A 24440-nucleotide genomic window follows, 5' to 3' on the forward strand; every position below is an offset into this window, starting at 1 on the left:
TGAGCAGAGAGTTGGTGACTCAGTCCCTCACAGGAGAGCTGGACTGGAGGGGGCGGGAGCAGCTGGCCCAGGCACTCAGCAGCATTCTGAGGCTGAACCAGCTTCCGGTCAAGCATCTGGGTGAGTCCCGCCATTTAAAGTCAGGATCCCTCCAGAGTATGGACCAGCTGAGGGATATCAGCTGACAGTGACCTTTAGCCTGCTGTTGGCTAAATATATTTCACAGGGGTGCAGAACTAAGTGCACTTCTGTGACCCACAGGAGAAATATGGCCGAAAGGGTTTTGGCCATTCTTCTTATTTAATCATATGATGCTTATCCCCACAAATTATAATATTTGCCAATAAATAAAGCATAATTACGTATAGTCCGCACTGTCTCCTAATATCAAGCCTAGTGATGAAAAGACTGGTGGTGTAGGAATTGCTTTATGTATTGTATGTGTGTTTGGAGAGTTCAAGGCATGCAGTATCCTTGACTTCATACCCAAGCCACTTTAATGTGTGTGTGTTTTTTTTTTTTTTTGTTTTTTTTTTAATTGCTCATTTGATATTTGATTTTGCTTAAGATAAGCTCTTGCATATAATTTATTGTAATGCTTTCTTTCCTATTTCTCTGTTAAAATTATTTTTTTGAAGGAAAGGAAATTTCCAAAGTTCTTAACAAAGGAAATGGAGGGTATGTTTATAGAAGAGTTGCGTGCATCGGTGAACTTGCTAATGGCCAACCTAGAAAGTCTTCCAGTGTCTAAAGGTGGTCCAGAATTTAAACTACAGAAGTTAAAACGTTCACAGAACGCTGCATTTCTTGACATTGGAGATGAAAATGATGTCCAGCTATCAAAATCAGACGTAGTATTGTCATTTACTTTAGAGGTAGGAATTTGAGAGTGGGTTAAAACCTAAAACGAACAGTGTTATTTCTGTGTATGGGAATTCATGCCACTCTGTGGTCAGAAGGGAGACAGCTGTACATTGTTGTAGCTTTGTCCTGTTTCACCTCCTCTAAAGTAGCCACTAAAGACCTACAAATCTTATATATGTTGTCCAAAATGTTTTTTTTTACAATGTCTTCTACATGGTAATTAGAGGCGTTTACCAGAACGTGGCACTCATTCAAGTAGATAATCCTCCCTTCATTTTTGCAGGTGTAGTTATTGGCCATATCATTTTCCCCATCATAGTCCAAATAGACATCTCGTGCAAGATTATATGCATACTGGGGTTAATTTACTATAGTAGAGTATGTTCACTTTCATAGTTGAGTCAGGTGAAAATTTACTTTTCAACTATTTTGGATGGCATACAAACACACTATGAAAGACTTACCTGTAAAAGGGATCCCTCCAGTGGGGCTCTGTCACTGTTGACAGGGCTTCCATCCTCATATGGTCTTCCTTCTGTGTTTTCCGGCCCTTTGAATGGCTGAGCCATGATGTCAGCTTCGTGCATGCACACAGGAGCCAAGCAGCGATTGCAACACGGTGCAATATAAAATCAACTTACTTTGAAGAAGCAGCAAAGACCGTGCCCCCCTAGGTGATGAGGAGATCCTGGCTATGCTGTGGCTGCTAGTGATACTGACAGAGTATTTAAGGGTATAACGGTTCAGTGGTCTACACCTCCTGAGGGGAGAATAACCCAATCATGGGGAGGGGGGAAGTGTCAGCTGACCATGGGGCTCGTCCAAGTGTTAGACAAGATGCCCCTAATTAGCTGGGGTTCCATCAGCTGGCCGGTTCCCTGGCTCCGCAGGGCTCCGGCACCACCGCGTTGGAGGGCCGCCGACACGGGGTGTGGATGGCAGTTCCCCAGGCAAGATGGAAACTGTGGTTTGTGTATGCGCAGACCAACACAAATGCAGATAGAGTATTTCCAAAAAACATGTTGGGATTTCTTAATCTTTATATAATTGACCGACCTACCAAAAAAGCAATGATGACCATCTTCCGGTAGGCGGAAGGCTGCAAGCTTCCCTGCCAGGTTGGGAGAAGGCAGCAAAGACTGTTTTTGTTCTAAATCTAAGCAGTCAAGACTATCGGCTAGAATTTTCAGACACACCTAGAGAAAACCCTGGCTATGATGTCTCTTTTGAGAGAACTGAGGCAACGGGTGTTATTTCCCAAGTCCTGAAGGATCAGGAAGGGAGAGGTTTTTACTCCCACATATTTAATTTTTTTTGGTAAAAAAGCCATCAGGGAAATTGCATCTGATTCTGAACTTGAAGAGTCTGAACCGATCTATAAAGTACAAGAGGTTTCAGATGGACACGATTTTCTCTGAATAATTTACTCACTCCCAGCTGCTACATGGCATTCATCGACCCGAGGGATGGATATCTTCACATACCAATTGCAGCTTCATCACAGAAATTTCTGCAACTAGCAGCCAATTTGGGGGGGGGGGCGGGGATTTGGCACCTTCAATTCAGGGGTGCTGCCTTTCGGCCTTTCCTCCTCTCCGAGTGTTCACGAAAAAGATGGCAGAGGCTCTGGAGCCCCTAAGACTGAGGGGAATCTTCATAGTGCCTTATCTAGATCTACTACTGAATGAATGAAATACTTGTATAGTGCACAATGCGAACTGAATCGCCTCTACTGTTGCAGAATCAAAAGATCAGGTACTGGTCAACCTGCAAGTAACCCAGGGACATCTAAACAGCATAGGTTGGCTTCTGCACCTTCAAAAATCTAACCTTGTACCATCTCAGCGGGTAAGGTTCCTTGGATACAAAATAGATTCATTAGAACAAAGAATCTTCCTCCCACAAGAGAAGATAGAAAAGATGCAGATAGCTCTGATAACTCTTCAAACCAACTCGGAGGTGTCAGTGAGGGAAGCCATGTCGGTTCTAGGCCTGTTGACATCAGCAATCCCAGCGGTGCAGTGGGCCAGGCTATATGCTCAACGTCTGCTGTCAGAAATACTCTTGAACTGGACCCACCAGGAACCTCTGGAAAAGAAGTTCAAAATAAAAACAAAGGCAAAAAGGTCACTTTGGTGGTGGAGAGACCAGAGGAACACTTCAAAAGGACTCCCCTATACTTTGCTGGTAACTCTGAGATTATCGACATATGTGAGCACATGGGGTGGGGAGCTCACCTTGAGGAACAGACATCTCCGGGCATATGGTCCAAGCCAAAAGCAAGAGTGTCCTCAAATTGGAGGCGGTTAAAGGCTATCCATCTAAGCCTCCTTTTTCTTCCAGAGGGCCCTGAGGGAAAATGTCCAGGTGTTGTTGGACAACGTGACAGCGGTATTATACCTAACAAAGCAGGGGCACACAAGGAGCAAGACTCTGATGGAACTAGCTCACCAAATCCTGAGCTGGGCGGAAGACTATCTGGCCTCGCTATCCGCAGTCCATCTGAAAGGCACAGAAAACACTCTAGCGAACCTTCTCAGCAGAAGGGAAGTGGAATGGTCATTTAAACCAAGAGATATTCCAGATCACCTAAAGTTGATCCTCAAGTTGACCTCTTTGCAAAAACATTGCCTTTCTTATCTCTTCAGAGACAGGATCAAGCACTCGGTGTGGACTTGTTAACTCATAAATGGGACCTCCCCCCGTTTTAATACCAAGAGTGTTCGAAAATTCAGAACAGAGTCCATGGACCTGATCTTAATTGCTCCCTATCAGCCAAAGAGACCCCTGGTACTCGATCCTAATTAATCTCTCAGCGAAACCTCCCTGGAGATTACCGATCAGGGAGGACCTTCTGGAACGAGGTCAAATTCCTTATCCAGATCCAGCGTACTTCAGTCTAACCCCCTGGTTTCTGAGGAAGAAATTCTAAGAAAAAGGGGACTATCAGAAAAGCTAATCAACACCCTTCTAGCAAGTAGAAAGGTCACCAGCACAATTTAATTCAAAGTCTGAAAGTGTTAAAATTCCTGGTATTCCAGCAAGAACTTTAATTTCATTAGCACCATTTCAGTTTTAGAATTTCTCCAGGAAGGAATGGAGAGGTTTAGCAGCAAGTACCCTCAAGACACAGGTAGCTGCATTATCAGTTTTTTTACAGTTTTGTGTCTTCCAGCATGTTGAAGGAATTCTCGGCAGCATGGTGGAACTGATGGCATGGTGGAAGCAGCTAAATTTAAAGGGGCATTGCCATGGAGTGTTTCCTGTGAAGAGGTGGAGCTACGCTCTCTCAAAGGTGCTGTCCTGAAAGGAACTTAGAAATACCGTCACTGTTAAGTCTAAGGTTTTTTGTTTGTTTTGTTTTTTGTTTTTTTTCTCTGCTTTAAAATGTTTTAATTTAGATTGTTCCACGTAAGATGCATATCTAGTTTTATTTTTTCCCCTTATGTTTAATGTGTTTGTTTACTTACAGATTGTTATTATGGAAGTTCAAGGACTGAAATCGGTGGCCCCTAACAGAATTGTTTACTGTACTATGGAAGTGGAGGGTGGGGAGAAACTCCAGACAGATCAAGCGGAAGCCTCTAGACCCCAGTATGTAATCTTATTTACAAAAAAAATGTATTAAACTATTTTTAAACTTATAAAGCGCTTTGTACAATGCTCTGCACTGGTAGAGCACCAAGCGAGTGGGTTACAAAGAAAAAAAAAAATCTTTGTAGTAATAGAGCATTTCTGACAGTCAACTATTTGTAGCCAAAGATACAATCACTATAGAAAAGGGAAAACACATTAAGGAGAGATGCTAGTGCTGCTCACCCCAATATAAACAAAAAATGGGAAGAATCCCCCAAGGGGTTTTTTAGGCAGCTAGATGTAGAAAATTTGAAAAATTAACGTTGGGTAGAGAATAATGTCTTTATTGAAAAGTGAAGTGGGTTGTAACATGAGGGTTAAAATATGAGCTTGAATGGGAATATACCCATACCAAATACAGGAAGTAGCAAACATGGGAGTTATAAACAGCATATTATAATGACTATTGTATAACAGTTTCTGACGTGTTTCGACCCATAATGTTTGGGGTCTCTTCAGAGGATGAGTTTGCTAAGAGAAGATTTATAGTAATATATCAAATTTGTTTAAAAACAAGATATAGCATGCAAAATGTTTAGTAACACGTAGCACATAGTTACCACTGCATTTGGAGGTACCTCTCAATCAAAAAATACCCCCCCCCCCCACAGCTGTCAGACCATTCTGTGCACCTCCATGCCACAGCAAAACACAGCGAAGAAGACGAGGATCCACTCAATGCAACTTACAAGGAGTGACACATAAACAAATGTCCCCGACCGAAGCTATATTATCTACTTCTGGTAATTAAATACCAGAAGTAGATAATGTCAAAGATTTAATGACTGAGGTAAATAAGCCAGAAGTGGCCACGTCTTTACACTCAGACAGTAGGGTAGTGAGTGATATCACAAAAAATGTGAAAAGTGATGAAAGGTTCACACTTTTTAATACATTATCATTCAACCTTTCATCACTTTTCACATTTTTTGTGATATCACTCACTACCCTACTGTCTGAGTGTAAAGACGTGGCAATTTTTGGCTCATTTACCTCAGTCATTATATCTTTGACATTATTATCTACCTCAGTTTACATTATTATGAATTTAATGTTATCAATACTCCCCTATTTAATTACCAGAGTATATGATGGATTATCTTAATTGTCTGACCATTCAATAGATAAATCGAATAAACTATAAATGTATATGGTTTTGTCCATGAGCTAACGCCCTGGTAATTGCCGCAGGTTCTGGCCCCGTCTCGTTCTGGGGCACTTCGGTCAGGGACATTTGTTTACGCGTGACTCCTTGTAAGCCGCATTGGGTGGATCCTCGTCGTCTTCTGTGTTTTGCTGTGGCATGGAGGAACACGGAATGGTCTGTGTGGGGGATTTTTTTGGTTAAGGGGTACCTCCAAATGCAGTGGTAACTATGTGCTACGTGTTGCTAAACATTTTGCATATGTTATATCTTGTTTTTAAACAAATTTTTATATATTACTATAAATCATCTTTCTCTTAGCAAACTCATCCTCTGAAGAGACCCCAAACATTATGGGTCGAAATGTGTCAGTAACTGTTATGCAATAGTCGTTATATGCTGTTTATAACTCCCATGTTTGCTACTTCCTGTATTTGGTATGGGTATATTCCATTCAAGCTCATGTTTTAACCCTCATGTTACAACCCATTTCACTTTTCAATAAAGAAATTTTTATTCTCTACTCAACGTTCATTTTTCTAATTTTCTACATCTAGCTGCCTAAAAAAAACCCTTGGAAGACGCAATCACCAAGCAGAAAAGTGAATAGCCAAGGCTGCAATATACAGGAAAATATTTGTGAATGGCGGTGGAGAACTCTTATAATATGCACATCATAACTGACCTCTGCTCTTGTACAGTAAGAATAAAGGTGTAAGAAAACCCTATATCCATAGCCTTCAGAAGTCATACCTCCTAAAATGCAAAGCAAGCCAGGCTATTCAAAGTATATAAAACAAACCGATATGGTAGAAAAGAGTAGAATATAAGGAGTGTCAAACTCCTCACCCTTTCAGTCACTAGTCTCCTACGGAATTGACTCTTCAGGGATAGAGATCCTGTTAAGGTGAGTCTTTCTTGACATGCCAGGGCTCCCAAATGTTGTGTTTATCAAGAGTGTTGATGTGTGCTGTGAGGGTCTTCATAAGTTCTAAAGCTTTGATTTTAGCATATAGTTTCACTGCAGAAGGAGGATCCCCCCCTTTTTTTTTTTTTTCCCCCCCAGTGTAAGGTCCCCAAACAGCGCAATGCTGTAAGAATGTTGACAGTTTTTTGACTTGCTTGGAAAGAATAGGAGGGAACAGGCCTAAGAGAAATGCTTTTGGATTAAAAGGGATGGCCGTGTGGCGTAGATTATGTAGTAGGTGGTGGAACGAGTGCAGTATGGTTCAATATGCTGGCAGTGTCTATGTGGAGAAGAGAACCTTGCCCTTTCACACAATGCCAGCAGCAGCCAGATTTGCTGGTTGGAAGCTGAAGAGTGGGAACTTTGAGTGGAGAGTGAAAACCAGTTTTGCTTTTGACTGCTGGTGATTACTGTTTTGCATTTTTAGGTTCTTTTTGGGGTCTTTCCTTGCAGCTTTTTAACACCTTTTCTTTCACTTTTTAAACAGCCTTTATTTTCCTTTCTTCAGACTACTAATTAACCACTTAAGCCCCGGACCATTTGGCTGGCCAAAGACCAGAGCACTTTTTGCGATTCAGCACTCCATCGATTTAACTGACAATTGCGCGGTCATACGACCTGGCTCCCAAACAAAATTGATGTCCTTTTTTCCCCACAAATAGAGCTTTCTTTTGGTGGCATTTGATCACCTCTGCGGTTTTTATTTTTTGCTCTATAAACATAAAAAGAGCGACAATTTTGAAAAAATAAAAACATTTTTTTTACTTTTTTCTAATAAAATAATGAATATCCCCCAAAAATATATAAAAAGTATTTTTTCCTCAGTTTAGGCTGATACGTATTCTACATATTTTTGGTAAAAAAATCGCAATAAGCGTTTGATTTGGTTTGCGCAAAAGTTATAGCATCTGCAAAATAGGGGATAGCTTTATGGCATTTTTATTATTTTTTTTTTTTAGTAATGGTGGCGATCAGCATTTTTATCATGATTGCAACATTATGGCAGACAGATCGGACACTTTTGCCACTATTTTGGGACCATTCACATTTATACTGCGATCAGTGCGATTAAAAATGCATTGATTACTGTGTAAATGTGAATGGCAGTGAAGGGGTTAACCAGGAGGGGGCGCTGCAGGGGTTGTGTCCCAGGCAGTGATTCTAACTGTAGGGAGTGGCTACGTGGGACATCACACTGATCACCGCTCCCGATCACAGGGAGCTGTGATCAGTGTCCTGTCACTAGGCAGAATGGGGAAATGCTTGTTTACATCAGCATTTCCCCTGTCTTCCTCTCCGTGAGATGATCGCGGGTATCCCCGCGGACATGGCGTCCGTGGGACGTGCAATCACACTCAAGCTCGCGGCGGTCGGCATGCAGTTGAGGGAAGTGATTAATTGGTCACAGGTAATACAGATCCTATATAATTTTCTGTAGAACTAATTTCTGAGCTTGCCATGTTTTTGCTTGCTGTAATTTAGACCAAGTGGAACTGGACTAAGTGGTGAGTTAAAAACAAGAGATGAAAACGGGAGATTATAACAGGAGTCATCAAACCTGTACGTAACATCTGAAATTTCTTTTTAGTAATATTATAACTGGGAAAATGTGTGCTAGCAAGAGTGAAGGTTTTGTGCAATGCAGTGTGTGCCACATGGTATACAATAATGGAGCAACAGCTCCAGGATGGATACTGCATCAACAGATGCCCTTCTGGAAGCTTTCATTAGAGATCTGGAGGAGGAAATTTCAACACTGGGCAGAACTTTCAACCTTGAAAGTGGTCCTTTGCTCACTGGTGGCTAGTGGGGTTAATGGGGATAGTAGGGGGTTAAATCAGAATTATCAGGTAGGAAGATGGGTTAATGCAGTTAGAGGGAGTGGTAAAGGCTTACAGAAAAGGATGGCCAGCCCTGGGTTTAAGCGCTCTAACAGATTCGCCAAGTTGGGTGAAGATGTTGGGATATCAAGCTCAGAGGTGGCAGCCCTAGATATCACTGACCCCCCCCTAACAGCCAGAAGAGAAGCCCATCTGGTAGGGGTAGGGGTGGTGAGGAGAGTGCAGGTAGGCCTAGACAGTTGGTGGTAATAGGGGATTCTATAATCTGAAGGACTGATAGAATAGAATAGAATAATAGAATAATTTGTCATCAGGCTCGCCTCAACCAAATGGTTTGCTGTCTCCCTGGTGCCAGGGTTCGGCATGTGGTGGAACGGGTTGATTACTGGGAGGGGCTGGGAATGACCCAGCTGTCTTGGTCCATGTTGGCACCAATGACATAATTTATGGAAGGTGGAGGGTCCTTAAGAACCAATTTAAAGAACCAGGCTGCAAGTTGAAGAGAATGACCACCAAAGTTATATTCTCTGAAATATTGCCTGTGCCAGGCTCATTACAGGACAGACAGTGAGATTAGTGAGAGCTGAATGCATGGCTGTAGTCCTAGCATAAGAAGGAAGGATTTGAGTTTTTGGCGCACTGGGCTGACTTTTCATTGGGATGCACCCTATATGCTAAAGATGGTTTGCACCTAAATAGAAGGGGGTCTAATGTGCTGGGGGAGAGAGGTTTATAGGAAGGCTGGGGGAGTTTTTAAACTAGGATGGTGGGGGGGAGGTGAATTAGATTATAATGGGGGTAGACGGGTCGGATGAGGGGGGTCGGCCTCTATTGGGTGCAATGGGAAAAGATGGGGGGAGGGCTTTGACAGATGATATGAAGATTCCTATGTTACAAACAACCATTGAAAATTGTACTATTTTTTACTAAAATAAAAAATATAAAACATACGTTTGCAAAATGTGACTGAATTAAAGTGTTCACCAGAACACCATGCCAGAAGACTGCTAAGCAAAATAGGTGAGTTAGAAGCTCTGGTGCATGAGAATTATGGTCTAATTCAGGGATCCTCAAACTACAACCCCCCAGCTGTTACAGAACTACGAATCCCATGAGTATTGCTGAATCTTGGCTTCATTCTTCTCATGACTGGGCTAATAATAATCCTGGCTATGCTCTGTTTTGGAGTTTGAGGATTTTATTAATGTTAAGTTTCCCAAGTCTAATTTTAATTCTGTCCTCTGTTAACCATGGAGGTGCTTCCTGTGATGTGTCATAAGGATAAACATTGCAGTTTTGGTTACTGAAGCCCCCCCCCCCCCCCCAATTCCCTTGTGAAGACCGAGAAGAATAATAAATTCAATACTTTCACCATCTCCCCATCCTTTGTAACCAGATATCCTTCCTCATTCTTTATGGGACCAATATGGCCTGTCCTCCCTTGTTTACATACTTGTATTTACTACATACTCAAATTTATTGGGATTTTTTTTTCCTCCACTGTGTCTTTCGTGTTCCATGTTAGCTGCCCTTAGTGCACCCTTACATTTCTTGCATTCTTTATAAAGTCTGAATGCTGACGATGATCCCTCAATCTTGTATTTTTTGATGGCCTTCTCCTTTGCTTTTATATGCATTTTTACATTGACTTTTGTTCACTCTTTTAAAAGTATTACCCAATGGGACGCATTGGCTAATGCCCTTATTTAATATGTTCTTAAAGCAAACCCATCTCTCCTCCATGTTCTTTGATCTTAAGATTTAATCCCAATTCATGCCTTCTAACAAGGTTCGTAGTTTAGGGAAGTTGGCACTTTTGAAATTCATTGTCTTTGTATTCCCCTTATGTTTCCTATTTGTGTGCGTTATACTTAAGCCAATTGACCTGTGATCGCTGTTTCCTAAATTGCCCCGTATTTCCACATCCGTGATCAGGTCTGTATTGTTGGTAATCAGTAGATCCAGTAACGCTTTATTTCTAGTTGGTGCGTCTACCATCTGAACCATGAAATTGTCCTGCAAAACATTTAGGAACTGGCGAGCCTTAGACAAATGCGTGGTTCCCTCCGCCCCTCTGCCCGGGGCTCAAAAGGGAAAAAAATATATATTTTTTTTACACTGTTCTTTAAAAAAAAAAAAAAAAAAAAAGTGTCACTTTTCTTTCTATTATAAGTAATGTAAACATCCATTGTAATAGAAAAAAACCATGACGGGACCCCCTAAATATGAGATTGGGGGCCAAAAAGACCTCGGATCTCATATTTACATTAAAATGCTATAAAAATGGAAAATAATAAAATAAAATGTCTCTAAGAGCTATGGGCGTAATTTACGTTTTGATGTCCCTTCCTCCCTGCAATGGTATGGAGATGGGTGGGGGCCATCTTCCCCTCACTCCTCTCCGTATCAAGCCAGGGAGAGGACCCGATTACCTTCTTCAGTACCGACGGCTCCTGGAAGCCGCGGAGGGCACCGGAGAGCGGCGAGAGGGGTGGAACCCTCTCCCTCTGCCGATAAGTGATCTTGCGGTGAATCCGCCGCAGAGACTACTTTTATCTGAATCCGGACTGCTCACTGAAGAAGAGGATACCAGGGTTATGATAGCTAGCTGCTGCCATGATATCTCTCTTAAAAGTGCAGACGTCTATCGGCTGGTCTGGAAGTGGTTAAAGGCTTCCTTTTCTTTGGCCATTTCAGCTATTCAGCCAGCTGTTGCAGCAATTGTTATCTGCCAGTCCATAAAGGATCAGGTCAGACAGCCTGACAGGCCTAACTAGGAGGATGATCTTGCTGAAAATAAGACCGATATTTCTCAAGTGCTGTGTTTTGCTGTTGATGCCTTAAAGTATTCAATACAGCAGGTTTGTTTGGCTCTCTTGTCTGTACATATGCACAGTCCTTTCGGATGGACTGGTCTGTCCGCTCAGTTGTAACCTTGCTCTAGATGGGAGACAGTACGGTATTTGTAAAACTTAGGCTGGGTCATAAATACCGAAAAGATCCCAGGTAAGGTCCAAGCAAGGGTATTTTTGCCACTTGTAAGGATCTGTTCCCTGAAGGTTCTTGGTGCGTCTCATAAGGGCATCAGACAGCCCTTCATTCGGCCCTGTATGAGTCTTCTAGGAAAGATTGTGTCCTCCTTCGAGGCAGTGTCCTATGCCTAGTTTCATTCTAGGCCTATACAGCAAGACATCTTGTTGGCTTGGAACAGGAGAGGACAAGCCCTGGATTATCCAATGTTCTTATCTCCTCGGGCATGCTTAAGCCTTTACAGTCGGCTGTTGAAATCAGATGAGTACAATCAGAGGTCAGATTTTAGACCTGTCAGTATTTTTCCAAAGGCTTTTAACCTCCCATTCGCTGGTCCTAACCTTTATACAGGGGGGCAACTCGTTTGCTTCCCCCCATTAGGTCACTTATGTGTCATTGGGACTTGAACTTGGTGCTGTGTACCAGTGTCCATTTGCCTAGAGATGGTGTATAAGTAGGTAATGAATATAGCCTAACTCTGTGTCTCATGATGTACTCAAAGGAAATAATTTTACAGGTAAGTATGACCAAAAAATCCTATTAATTTTATTTATTTTTTTGTCCGCAATTCTTCCATGAAGACCACTTCTGGCTAGACTTCTCTGGATAGTAGATGGGTGTACTGGTTTCTGCCATTTCTGTGCTGATTGTACTGCTGGACATCTTGCAATGTCGAAGCGAAATAAGCATGATGTGTTTTTCATCTGGTGCATAGTTTCCTTGGCCGACTGGTCTATAGCCCTCAGCTACTTTGTGCTTCTTCAAAAGAGCCTTAACAGCATATCTTGTAACCCCAGTCTGCTTTGAAATTTTTGCCTGTGGGAGACCTTTCTGTTTCAATATAACTACCTTGTGTCTTGTTGCTGAGCTCAGTCTTACCATGTGTATGACCTGTTAAATGAATTATTTGACAACCTCACCACCTTAACAATTTGGCTGTTCCTTATTCAGTTTTAAGCCTCCTGCTTACCGTATTTATCGGCGTATAACACGCACCCCAAGTTTAGGAGGGAATGTTAAGGAAAAAAACTTTTAGGAGGGAAGTTTAAGAGAAAAAAATAAAACTTACATTTATATGCCCATCAGTGTCATCAGCCTTGTCCAGCCTTGTCCAGCCTTGTCCAGCCTTGTCCAGCCTTGTCCCCCCATTGCAGCCTTGTCCCCCCATTGCAGCCTTGTCCCCCCATTGCAGCCTTGTCCCCCCATTGCAGCCTTGTCCCCCCATTGCAGCCTTGTCCCCCCCATTGCAGCCTTGTCCCCCCCATTGCAGCCTTGTCCCCCCCATTGCAGCCTTGTCCCCCCCATTGCAGCCTTGTCCCCCCCATTGCAGCCTTGTCCCCCCATTGCAGCCTTGTCCCCCCCATTGCAGCCTTGTCCCCCCATTGCAGCCTTGTCTATTTATTTTGCGGCCGAAGGCTTCCGAGGGCGGCCGAAGGCTTCCGAGGGCGGCCGAAGGCTTCAGTCAATGCGTGTTTCAACCGACATATGAAATTGATGATCATTGGCACGTGCTTGGTATAATTGGTTAATCATACACCTGACTCTAATCCTACAAAATCTGATTATGCTAGTGTACAAGTTGTGTAAGCGTGAGAAATTATGCTGGTTTGATGCCAAAAGCTTTTTTTTTTTAAATTCTGTTTATTGGTTTTATGAAAACCTACAAAACATTGGACGCGTTTGTTGGACACATCCACAGGCCACCGGCCAATTCCTAACAACAACTAGCTAGTCCAACACAACCCCCCTCCCCTCCCCCCCCCATCCCCAGAGTCACAGCCCGACCGGACCCCATGTACCGCGTACAGCCCATCTCACCTATGTATTCAGTGTCTGGATCATACAATAGAAAGTAAATAGGGTACCTACTAGAGTTTTTTCAATCCTGTTTTTCTCTGCGGTTTTCACCAAGTACTACCCCCACTTCCCTATTCCCAACCATTTTCCGTGATGTTGTTATCCTACTGTGGTACTGGAATTAAACCAGGAGTGCCAGACTTTATCAAATTTTTTTCATGCAGCCTCTGGCCTCATAAGTATGTTTGTAATATGGCAGCATCATGTTTACCAGGCCTTTCCAAAAGGAAACAGTCGGAGCCCTTGTTTTTTTCCAATGTAAAAGAATGGACTTTCTACCGTAGAACAGGACGTTCAGCATTGTTCGCATAGCCCTCGAGGGTACCACCTCGTCAACCAGGCCAAGCAGGCAGACTCTAATAGTCTTTGGGATAGGTACTTGAATCAGTTCAAAGATGCACAAAGTTATGTCTTCCCAAAATTCCTGCACAAGGGGGCAGTCCCAAAAAATATGATGAGCATCCGCCGGGGAGTGGGAGCATCTCCAGCACTCCCAGGAGGTGGTTGGGAAGATCTTGCCCAACCGGGCCGGAGTGTAATAGCTCCTGTGCAAAAATTTAAACTGGATCAATCTGTCCCTAGCAGACACCAAGTGCTGGGAATGGCTTAGTCCACAGGGCATCCCAATCTTCCCCTTAGACATCTGTGACCTCCGTCGCCCACCGGTCTCTGGCCTGGGGTGTAATTTGAAACATTTCCTTATAGGTCACTGAAAGAGGTTTGACCAGGTCCTCCCCTCACAACAACCTCTCCAAGGCCGAAGGCAGGGACTCCACTATCATCTCTCGAAACTGTACCTGAAAGGCATGTCTAATCTGCAAAAACCGGAATAGATAACCATTAGGTAGGTCGTGTCTTGTTTGTAATTGGGGAAAGGTTTGTAACTCCCCATATCTGGTTATATCCCCTATGGTTTTGATACCTTTCACCACCCACAGCATGGGGTCCGGAAGATTATAAAAATGTGGCATGATCGGGCTCATCCACAAGGGCGTTGATGAGGATATCCCTCTAAAGCTGGGGCATGGCAATTTTACTGCTGCTCCCCACGCCCTGATAGTGGCCTTCATGGACAGTGTCAGTGGTAGCTCCAATTTGGTACCTCTAAACAAGGCGAATCGTAGGCTGTCATAAGCCCCTAGGTGAGCCGATGCCAAAAGCTTAATGTACACGGGACATTTTAAAACCTCTCCTGAATGATTTAACTTGACAGATAGTAACCGACTTTTAAAAACCTCAGTTTTGCTGTGTTTACATGCCGCGTTTAGCCATGTTTTAGAATAGCTATTATTTTTTATTTTTTTTGCTAATAGTCAAAAATAAAAAAACACCTGTAAACGAAACATGGCTAAAAGTGAGTTATCGTGTTTAAAAGCTGTTACAGGCATTTGGCATTTTAAATTATTTTTGCTTTCCAAAAAAATGCTTCTGAACTCAAATGACTAGAAAGGACTATAAACTACCCTGTGTACATTTGCTGATAAAATAACATTCAGGGGCAGCTAAAAAAAGAAAATGCCCAACTGCTACTAAATGTCCGTTTACCAGCTGCAGTGTACATAAAGCCAAAGGGTAGTCGCAGCAAATATTGATTTGATTTAGATTTCTCTTCCGTTCGATCACTCTGTATTTTGTAAATTGATAAAAATAATGAAAATATATTTTTTAAAGCATTCCTACTTTACAGCATCTCTTCACATCTCCTAAAACTTTCACAGTACTGTGTGTATGTACAGTATCTCACAAAAGTGAGTACACACCTCACATTTTTGTAAATATTTTATTATCTTTTCATGTGACAACACTGAAGAAAATACACTTTGCTTCAATGTAAAGTAGTGAATGTACACCTTGTATAAAACTGTAAATTTGCAGTCACCCCAAAATAACTCAACACACAACCATTAATGTCTAAACCGCTGGCAATAAAAGTGAGTGCACACCTAAGTTAAAATGTCCAAATTGGACCCAAAGTGTCAATATTTTGTGTGGCCATCCATTAATTTTCCAGCACTGCCTAAACCCTCTGGGGCATGGAGTTCACCAGAGCTTCACAGGTTGTCATTGAAGTCCTCTTCCACTCCTCCATAATGACATCACAGAACTGGTGGATGTTAAAGACCTTGCACTCCTCCACCTTCCATTTGATGATGCCCCAGAGATGCTTAATAGGGTTTAGGTCTAAAGACATGCTTGTCCAATCCATCACCTTTCGCCTTAGCTTCTTTAGCAAGGCAGTGGATGTCTTGGAGGTTTGTTTGGGGTCATGATGTTGGAATAGTGCCGTGTGGTCCAGTCTCCGAGAGGAGGGGATAATGCTCTGCCTAACTGTCACAGTACATGTTGGTATTCATGGTTTCCTAAATTAACTGTAGCTCCCCAGTGCCAGCAGCACTCACGCAGCCCCAGACCATGACACTCCCACCACCATGCTTGAATGTAGGTCTTTGTACTTCTCACCTTGTTGCCACCACACACTCTTGACATCATTTGACATCATTTGAACTTAATAAATTTGTCTGGGTCTCCTCAGACCACAGGACATTGTTCCAGTAATCCATGTCCTTAGTCTACTTGTCTTTAGCAAACTGGTTTGCAAGCTTTCTTGTGCATCATCTTTAGAAAAGGCTTCCTTCTGGAACGACAGCCGTGCAGACCAATTTGATGCAGTGTGCAGCGTATGATCTGAGCACTGACAGGCTGATACCCCCACCCCTTCAATCTCTGCAGCAATGCTGGCAGCACTCATACGTCTATTTCCCAAAGATAACCTCTGGATATGACTGAGTACATGCACTCAACGTCTTTGGTCAACCATGGCGAAGCCTGTTCCAAGTGGAAACTGTCCTGCTAAACCCCTATATGGTTTTGGCCACTGTGATGCAGCCCAGTTTCAGGGTCTTGGCAATCTTTCTGTTGCATAGGCCATCTTTATGTAGAGCAACCATTCTTTTATTTTTTTTCAGATCCTCAGTTCTTTGCCATGAGGTGCCATGTTGAATTTCCAGTGACCAAACCAGTGGAAAACGAACACTGCACATCATTCTGAACACACAATCCCCACAATGAAATGTGGTGGTGACAGCATCATGTTGTGGGATGTTTTTATTTAGCAGGGACAGGGAAGCTGGTCATAATTGATGGGGAGATGAATGACACCAAATAAAGAGCAATCTTAGAAGAAAACTTATTGGAGTCTGCAAAAGATTAAGACTGGGGCAGAGGTTTACTTTCCAGCTGGACAACAAACCTAAACATACAGCCAGAGCTACAATGGAATGGTTTAGATCAAAGCATATTCATGTGTTAGATTGGCCCAGTTAAAGTCCATACCTAAATTAATTTGCGAATCTCTGGCAAGACTTCAAAATTGCTGTTCAGATGCTCTCCATCCAATCTGATAGTTAGAGCTATTTTGCGAAGAAGAATGGGCAAAAATTTCACACTCTAGTTGTGCAAAGTTGGTAGAGACATACCCAAAAAGGTGTGCAGCTGTAATTGCAGCGAAAGGGGGTTCTACAAAGTATTGACTCGGGGGCTGAATACAAATGCAAGCTAAACACTTTTAAGATCTTGCATTGTAAAAAAAAATATAGAAAACCATTTATCTTACACTTCACAATTATGTGCCACTTTGTGTTGGTCTATCACATGAAACAAAATTGGTAGGGAGTGCTTACATAAAACCCTCTGAAGGAATATAACCAAAATAATTAAATTCTAAAAATAAAATATACATAAATTGAATACATTACAGCAGAACAAAAATAAATCTGCTACAATTGTATCAGCAGTCAAGTGCAAATATATAAACACAATGACAGTCCTCCAAGACGTGATTGTAATAATTTGCCTTAAGTGTAAACACAATAGTCCTGTGATTGACCAAAAGAACAGTCAAATATACAAATAAAAATCAAAATGTGGTAAAATCAAATATTCTGTTCCTGAAGATGGATGAAAACCGTTCACCAATTATAACTTCACCCAAAGTGCTCAGTATATCGCTGGCAGCTTACCAGATGGTGTTGACCTAATTAGTGAAAAAAAGTCAAATAGGCTTTAGCAAGATAATGCTTGTTGCAAATGGGAAGTCTGTGGACTGGATTAGCCCCTCATTCCACTGGGGGTCGCAGATGGGATATGAAAAGAGAACGAAGGAAACCAAAATAGTGTAATACCATTTAATATAAAAAAAAATAAAAAATACAAACGAAAAGCCAAATGGCTGCTTAAATTGGTGCAATCGTCCGGCACTGAGGCTGAACAGCGTGGCAAAATAGGCATCCCGCAGTGAAGAACTGACAGCTGGCATGTGTTCCACCTCCGGAGAACAACCAAAGGGACCGGAAGTGATGTTATTCCGTGACCAAGTACCACCTTGACGTACGTTTCATATAACACGTCATCAGGAAGCTTACTGGTCACTGAAGAGATGTTTAACCACTTCCCGATCGGGGCACGGCGATGTACGTTGGCAGAATGGCATGGGCAGGCAAATTGGCTTACAGGTACCGCCATTTGAAATTGCCGCCCGCCATCGGGACCCCCGTGAGTCTGATCCCGGGTTCCGCGGGGATAAATAAAAATTTATAAAAATACCATAAGACTATCCCCTATTTTGTAGAAGCTATAAATTTTGCGCAAACCAATCAATCGCTTATTGCGATTTTTATTATTTACCAAAAATATGTAGAATACGTATTGGCCTAAACTGAGGAAAAAATACTTTTTTATATATTTTTGGGGGATATTTATTATAGCAAAAAGTAAAAAAAGTGCTTTTTTTTTTTTTAAATTGCCGCTTTTTGTTTATAACGCAAAAAATAAAAACCGCAGGGGTGATCAAATACCACCAAAAGAAAGCTCTATTTGTGGGGAAAAAAAGGACGTCAATTTTGGTTGGTAGCCACTTCGCATGACCGCACAATTGTCAAAGTGACGCAGTGCCGAATCACAAAAAGTGGTCTGGTCTTAAGCCAGCAAAATGGTCCGGTCTGAAAGTGGTTAAATAGCATTTCATTAATTGGACTCCGGGGCAGGAATATAATAAACAGCCTCAGTCCTGTCGTGAGTGGGCATTGAGACTCATACAAAGCTGAATACATCAGAGTATACAAAAATTAATAGAAAAATGAATTAAAAAAAACTCTAGTTGCATCCAACATAGCCATAATATTATAAAAGTTTCCCACACACACGTGGGATAACACGATTAGAAATATTTTATACAGTACAATAATTGATAATTGCATGTATAACTAGATTAGATATAGATTAAAAAATTCATTTGTATGAAAATGATTGGTTGGGAAAAAGTTGATAAAAATAAAGTAAGACATATAATAATCCAAGGAACAATCCTTGGTGATCTAAAAGAATAAAGTGAAGAGAGATTGCTGGGACCTCTCCAAGGAAACTCATTCACTGGTCTAAAAACAATTGAGATCAAGCTCAATGTTTAAACTTTGTGGCTGCATAGTACATAAACGATACAGCCACTGGGTTTCGTTTTGGGAATTGACCTTCTTTAGATCAGTCCCCCCTCCCAATGTGGAGTTGATCTATATCCCAAAAAAGGAAAGTAAACGGGGATCTCTATCCCTTAATTTCCGCATGGTTCTACCCACATATTGGAGGGAATAAGGGCACTCCAACACATAGGTTACGTGATTGGAATTACAGGTTATCAAAGGTTTAATGGTATATTCTTGTTGTGTAACCTTAGATTGGAATTTTAGTGATTTTCTTTCCCAGTCTTTTGGTGGTATGACATGCCTTACACCTTGTGCAATAATGGAAACCAGATCCATTAAGGAAGGTGGGGGGTCTTAGTGGAGGTTTTGGGATATTGGGAGCTATCAAATTCCTTAGTCCCAGGGCTCTCCTATAGATGAATTTTGGTCTCGGAGGTAGGTAGTTTGTAAATCTTTATCTTTTAAGAGTATGGGCCAAAAGTTTAAAAAAAAAAAATCCACATTTATATACGGTCTATCGAAACTTGACACAAATGCCAGGCTTCCCTGGAAAATATTTTTTCCTTGGTAGTCAATAATGCTTCTCTGTCTATGGTCAAAACATGGTTTTTATTTAATGAGATTTTCTGGAGAGTAAACCTTTTCACAAAATCTGTTGGCGAGTACCTCAGATTGCATATGGAAATCGGTTAAATTGTCACAATTTCTCCTAATACACATTGTATTGTATTGTACCTTATGGACCACTCCCAACCAATGTGGGTGGTGGCAACTATTGGCACAAAGGCATTTGTTTGTTGCCTTAAAAAATGTCCTAGTGCCAATTCTATTCCTATTTTTAACCAAAGTGAGATCCAAATTGATTTCCAAATTCCTTTCTGCCGTGAATTTAAGCCCATACTTGTTCAAACATAATAAAGTCTCTAGTTCCGACTATGACCCTTCCCACAAAGGATAACTTCATCAATGTACCTTTTCTAGTACGCTAGTGCCTTATTGGGTGTTTTATAGATTGTTTCCCGTTCCTATTTATGTAGAACTATATTGGCTACACTCAGAGTATAGCGTGCCCCCATCGCCACCCCTTTGATTTGGTTATAAAACTGGTTTTGTGCCTAAAAATAGTTATTCCCCATAGCTTGTTGGAGTCCTACAAGGAAATTCATTTGGTGCTTTTTAGCTTGGATTCCTCTGTAAGAGCTAATTTGACCTTAACAATGGCATCTTGTTTAATATCGGAATAAAGGGACTCTGTCGTTCTAGCAATATAAATTACACATCTCATTTCTCAACCACCTATTACACTTTTGAAGACCCTGGAGTACCAGGACAATGGAATTGCCCACAAAATTACCCCGTTTTGAAAAGCAAACACCCCAACGTATAATCTGAGGCCTAATGAGTCTTTTGAACGGTTCATTTTTTCCCAGAAGTTTTGGGAAAATGAAAAACACTTTGTGTTAAAAAAAAAAAAAAAAAAAAGTTGTCAATTTTATAAGATATTCCCAACACATAGCATGTATATAGCAAAAATTAGACCCCAAAACACATTCTGCTACTCTTATGGCGATAGCAAATGTGTGAGACTTTTACACAGACTGTCCACATACCGAGGACCAACTTTGAAGTAGTACCTTCAGGCGTTGTAGGAGCATAAATTACACATCTCGTTTCATTCCTACCCATCACAATTTTTAAGGTCCTTGAACACCAGCCCAGTGGAATTGCCCACAAAATGACTCCATTTTGGAACGCAAACACCCCAGCGTATATTCTACGAGGCATGGGCTGCAGATAGGTACTTGGGTATTCTGATGGGCTGGTGGCAGGTACTTGGGTATTCTGATGGGCTGGTGGCAGGTACTCGGGTACTCTGATGGGCTGGTGGCAGGTACTCGGGTACTCTGATGGGCTGGTGGCAGGTACTCGGGTACTCTGATGGGCTGGTGACAGGTACTCGGGTACTCTGATGGGCTGGTGACAGGTACTCGGGTACTCTGATGGGCTGGTGACAGGTACTCGGGTACTCTGATGGGCTGGTGACAGGTACTCGGGTACTCTGATGGGCTGGTGGCAGGTACTCGGGTACTCTGATGGGCTGGTGGCAGGTACTCGGGTACTCTGATGGGCTGGTGGCAGGTACTCGGGTACTCTGATGGGCTGGTGGCAGGTACTCGGGTACTCTGATGGGCTGGTGGCAGGTACTCGGGTACTCTGATGGGCTGGTGGCAGGTACTCGGGTACTCTGATGGGCTGGTGACAGGTACTCGGGTACTCTGATGGGCTGGTGACAGGTACTCGGGTACCGCGGTTTGTTTACATTTGGTGATATGCTATGAAAGGATCACAGCTGATCACGTGGTAAACAGCCACTGGCCAATGGCTGTTTACCACTGTCAGTGACGAGCAGCGTTCCTAGGAACATGCCGCCACCAACGTGAACATGCAGCGTGCTCCTGATCGTGCGCACGGGCCGTGCAAAGTGGGCCAGTACCACCTGTGATCGGCCATGACTTAATGGCTGATCACGTGGTAAACCGCCACCCACAGTGGCTGTTCACCCCTGTCGGTGATGAGCGGTGTCTGTGACAAGTCGCCACCGACAGTACAGGGCTGCACGCACACGATCACGTGCATGCCCTTTTTAAATGGGCTCACGTCATATGACGTCTGCCCAGAACAAGAGCCTTATCGTCCCGCCGTCATATGACAGTGGGCGGTAGGCTAGTAGTTAAGGGAAAGAAGCTGTTCAAACCTGCCTGACCCTATGTGAAAACGTAATTACCCCTCCCATGCTGAATCATGAATGAACTGTGATTAATCACAATTTTTTGGAAAGCTGAGTTAAATTTCATTTGCCACACCCAGGCCTGATTACTGCCAGACCTGTTGAATCAAGAAATCACATAAATAGAAGTTGTCAAAGTGAAGCATGCTAACAGATCACAAATGGCCACAGATCATGCCACAATCTAAAAAAAAAAAAAATCAAGAACAGAATAGAAACAATGTACATGTATCATGTTCACATGATGGTGAACCTTCGCAGGAGTGGCCAGCCTACAAGTATTACTCCAAGAGCATGACGGCAACTCATCCAGGAGGTCATAAAAGACCCCAGAACAACATCTAAAGAACTGCAGGCCTCACTTGCCTCAGGTAATGTCGGTGTTCATGTTTCAACAATAAGAAAGACTGGGCAAAAATGGCATCCATGGGAGAGTTCCAAGGCCAAAGCCACAGCTAACCAAAAAGAACAGACTCATCTCACATTTACCAAAAAAATCTTGATGATCCCCAAAGCTTTTAGGCAAATATTCTGTGGACTAATGAGACAAATTTAAACTTCTTTTGGAAGTTGTATGTTAAAATTAATACAGCATTTCATAACAAGAACATCATACCAACAGTCCGATATAGTGGTGGTAGGGTGATGGTCTGGGGCTGCTTTGCAGCTTCAGGACCCGGACAACTTATGATAATTGATGGAACCATGAATTCTGAGCTCTACCAGTAAATCCTAAAGGAGAATGTCTGGCTATAAGTTTTGTGAACTCAAGCACACTTGGGTTATGCAGCAGGACAATGATCCAAAACACAACAGCAAGTCCACCTCCAAATGGTTCAAATCAAAGCAAAATGTACATTTTGTGGTGGCCTAATCCACTTAAATCCAGTTGAGATGCTGTATCATGACCTTACACAGGCCGTTCAGGCTGGAAAAGCCTCCAATGTGGCTGTATTAAAACAATTCTGCTAAGAAAAGTGGACCAAAATTGCTCCACAGCAATGTGAAAGACTCACTGCCAGTTATCGCAAATGCTTGATTGCAGTTGTTGCCACCATGGGTGGCGCAACCAGTTATTGGGTTTACTTTTTCACAAAGCCAGGCAGGTTTGGACAGCTTTTTTGCCTTAATAAATTAAACAGTAATTTTATGTGTCACAAATATGAAAAAAAAAAAAAAGGGGGAAAATACCATTTCACACAACTGTATATGTGTTTTTTAAATGCAACCCTGGCTGACATCCTCCTTTTTGTTAAGCAATGTTCACTGTTCAATATGATTTAAATAAGATGTTATCTCAGCTTGTTTTTATCAGGCAACCACAAGAGGTAAGCCAATACACAGCAGCCATTTCTTATAAAGCTAACTAAATCAGTATTTCTGTTAAAATAAGGAGGCAAAGTAATCTATTCATTTTTCTTCTTTGGAGATGCAACTGTGGATAATGTTGCTACGTTTTATTAGAACGATCTAACAATGTAACACATCTACTGATTCTTAAAGAAAAGCAAATGATTGCTCTGTTTAGAAATATAACATTGCTTGTTTGTGTGACAATTATTTCACATTTCTTGTCATTGTCCTTTTCTCAAATAGCTCAGAATTACCAACATGCAACTCTTCTTTACCCGCTTAAGGACCGCCTCATGCCGATATACGTCGGCAGATTGGCACGGCTGGGCACAATCACGTACAGGTACGTTGCCTTTAAGCGCCCAGCCGTGGGCCTCGCGCGCGCTGCCGGCGGTTCACTCGCAACAAGCGTCACAAGCGACCCCCTACCCCCCGTCCTCTGGGGAGAGCTCTGACGCAGACTCTGGTCCTGCTGAGGCTGGTGACCCCTGCGGTGTCTTGTCAGATGACGCTGACCGTTCGGACAGTGAGGATGAGTCCCCGTTCGGGTCTGTGCGCGACAAAGCGCTTATTGGAGCACTTATCACAGCTGTACGTGATACCCTGAAGATTCAGGAGCCAGCAGATCCCTCTGCTGATGTACCGGTCCCTTTTGGGTCCCACAAGCCAGCACGTTCACTTAAGGTGTTCCTGTATCTGACTTATTTTGACAAGTTAATTTACAAGGAATGGGGTTGCCCGCAACGGACCTTTTCAGTCCCCAAATACGGTACCCCTACGGTACCCCTTTGAGGAGGCCCTGCTCAAAAAGTGGTTGGCTCCTCTGGTCGTGGACCCCCCAGTATCCAGGTTAAATAAAGTAACCACGATCCCGGTTGAGGGGACTCCTGCATTCAAGGATCCTACGGACAGGAAGTGCCAGGCAGTGGCTTCTTCCTTGTTTACGGTTGTGGGGTCAGCCGTGCGACCAGTACTGTCATTCGCACTTGTGTCGCAGACACTGAGTGGGCAAACATTTGCACCGTTAATTGGGAGAGCAACAGGCTTCTCCTGTCTGCGTGGAACTAGCAGATCAACTAGTGCAAGGCCTTAAGTACGTCTGTGACGCGGCCCTGGATACTCTCCCTCTGTTATCCAGGGCTTCAGTGTCAGCTGTGGTGCTGAGGCGCCTGATTTGGCTAAAATACTGGTCTGCTGACCAGGCATCCAAAAAATCCCTGACGGATCTTCCCTTCCTTGGTGACCGGCTCTTTGAAGCCTCTTTGGATGACATTATTAAAAATGCCACTGATGGTAAGAGTACCTTACTCCCACAGGCCAGAAGGCTAAGGAGCCACGCTGTAGGCAAGGGCCCCCTCTTTCCGCTCACAAACTGCTTTTTCGTCCACCTGGAGCTTCGACAAAACTTCCCCAGCGCGACAGGATGACCACGGACGGACAAAAACGCCCCTGGAACCGCAAGCCTACCAAGTCTGCGAATAAG

The 24440-nt window shown here is 42.8% G+C and overlaps 1 protein-coding gene across 13 annotated transcripts in view; it reads left to right on the forward strand.

The window, feature by feature from the left end:
* The window catches only part of CADPS2 (calcium dependent secretion activator 2), an 852012-nt gene that overhangs the window by 139709 nt on the left and 687863 nt on the right, over positions 1-24440 (forward strand). For all 13 annotated transcript variants that reach the window (XM_077471987.1, XM_077471989.1, XM_077471994.1 and 10 more), the window contains exons 5-6: positions 639-875; positions 4337-4458. In XM_077471987.1, coding sequence (XP_077328113.1) covers positions 639-875; positions 4337-4458 — 359 coding nt within the window. The remainder of the gene's footprint in view (positions 1-638; positions 876-4336; positions 4459-24440) is intronic.

This window comes from Lithobates pipiens, unplaced genomic scaffold, assembly GCF_037356315.1.
Source record: "Lithobates pipiens isolate NorthernLeopardFrog02 unplaced genomic scaffold, aLitPip1_a1.2 Scaffold_8, whole genome shotgun sequence".
Classification (NCBI taxonomy): Eukaryota; Metazoa; Chordata; class Amphibia; order Anura; family Ranidae; genus Lithobates; species Lithobates pipiens.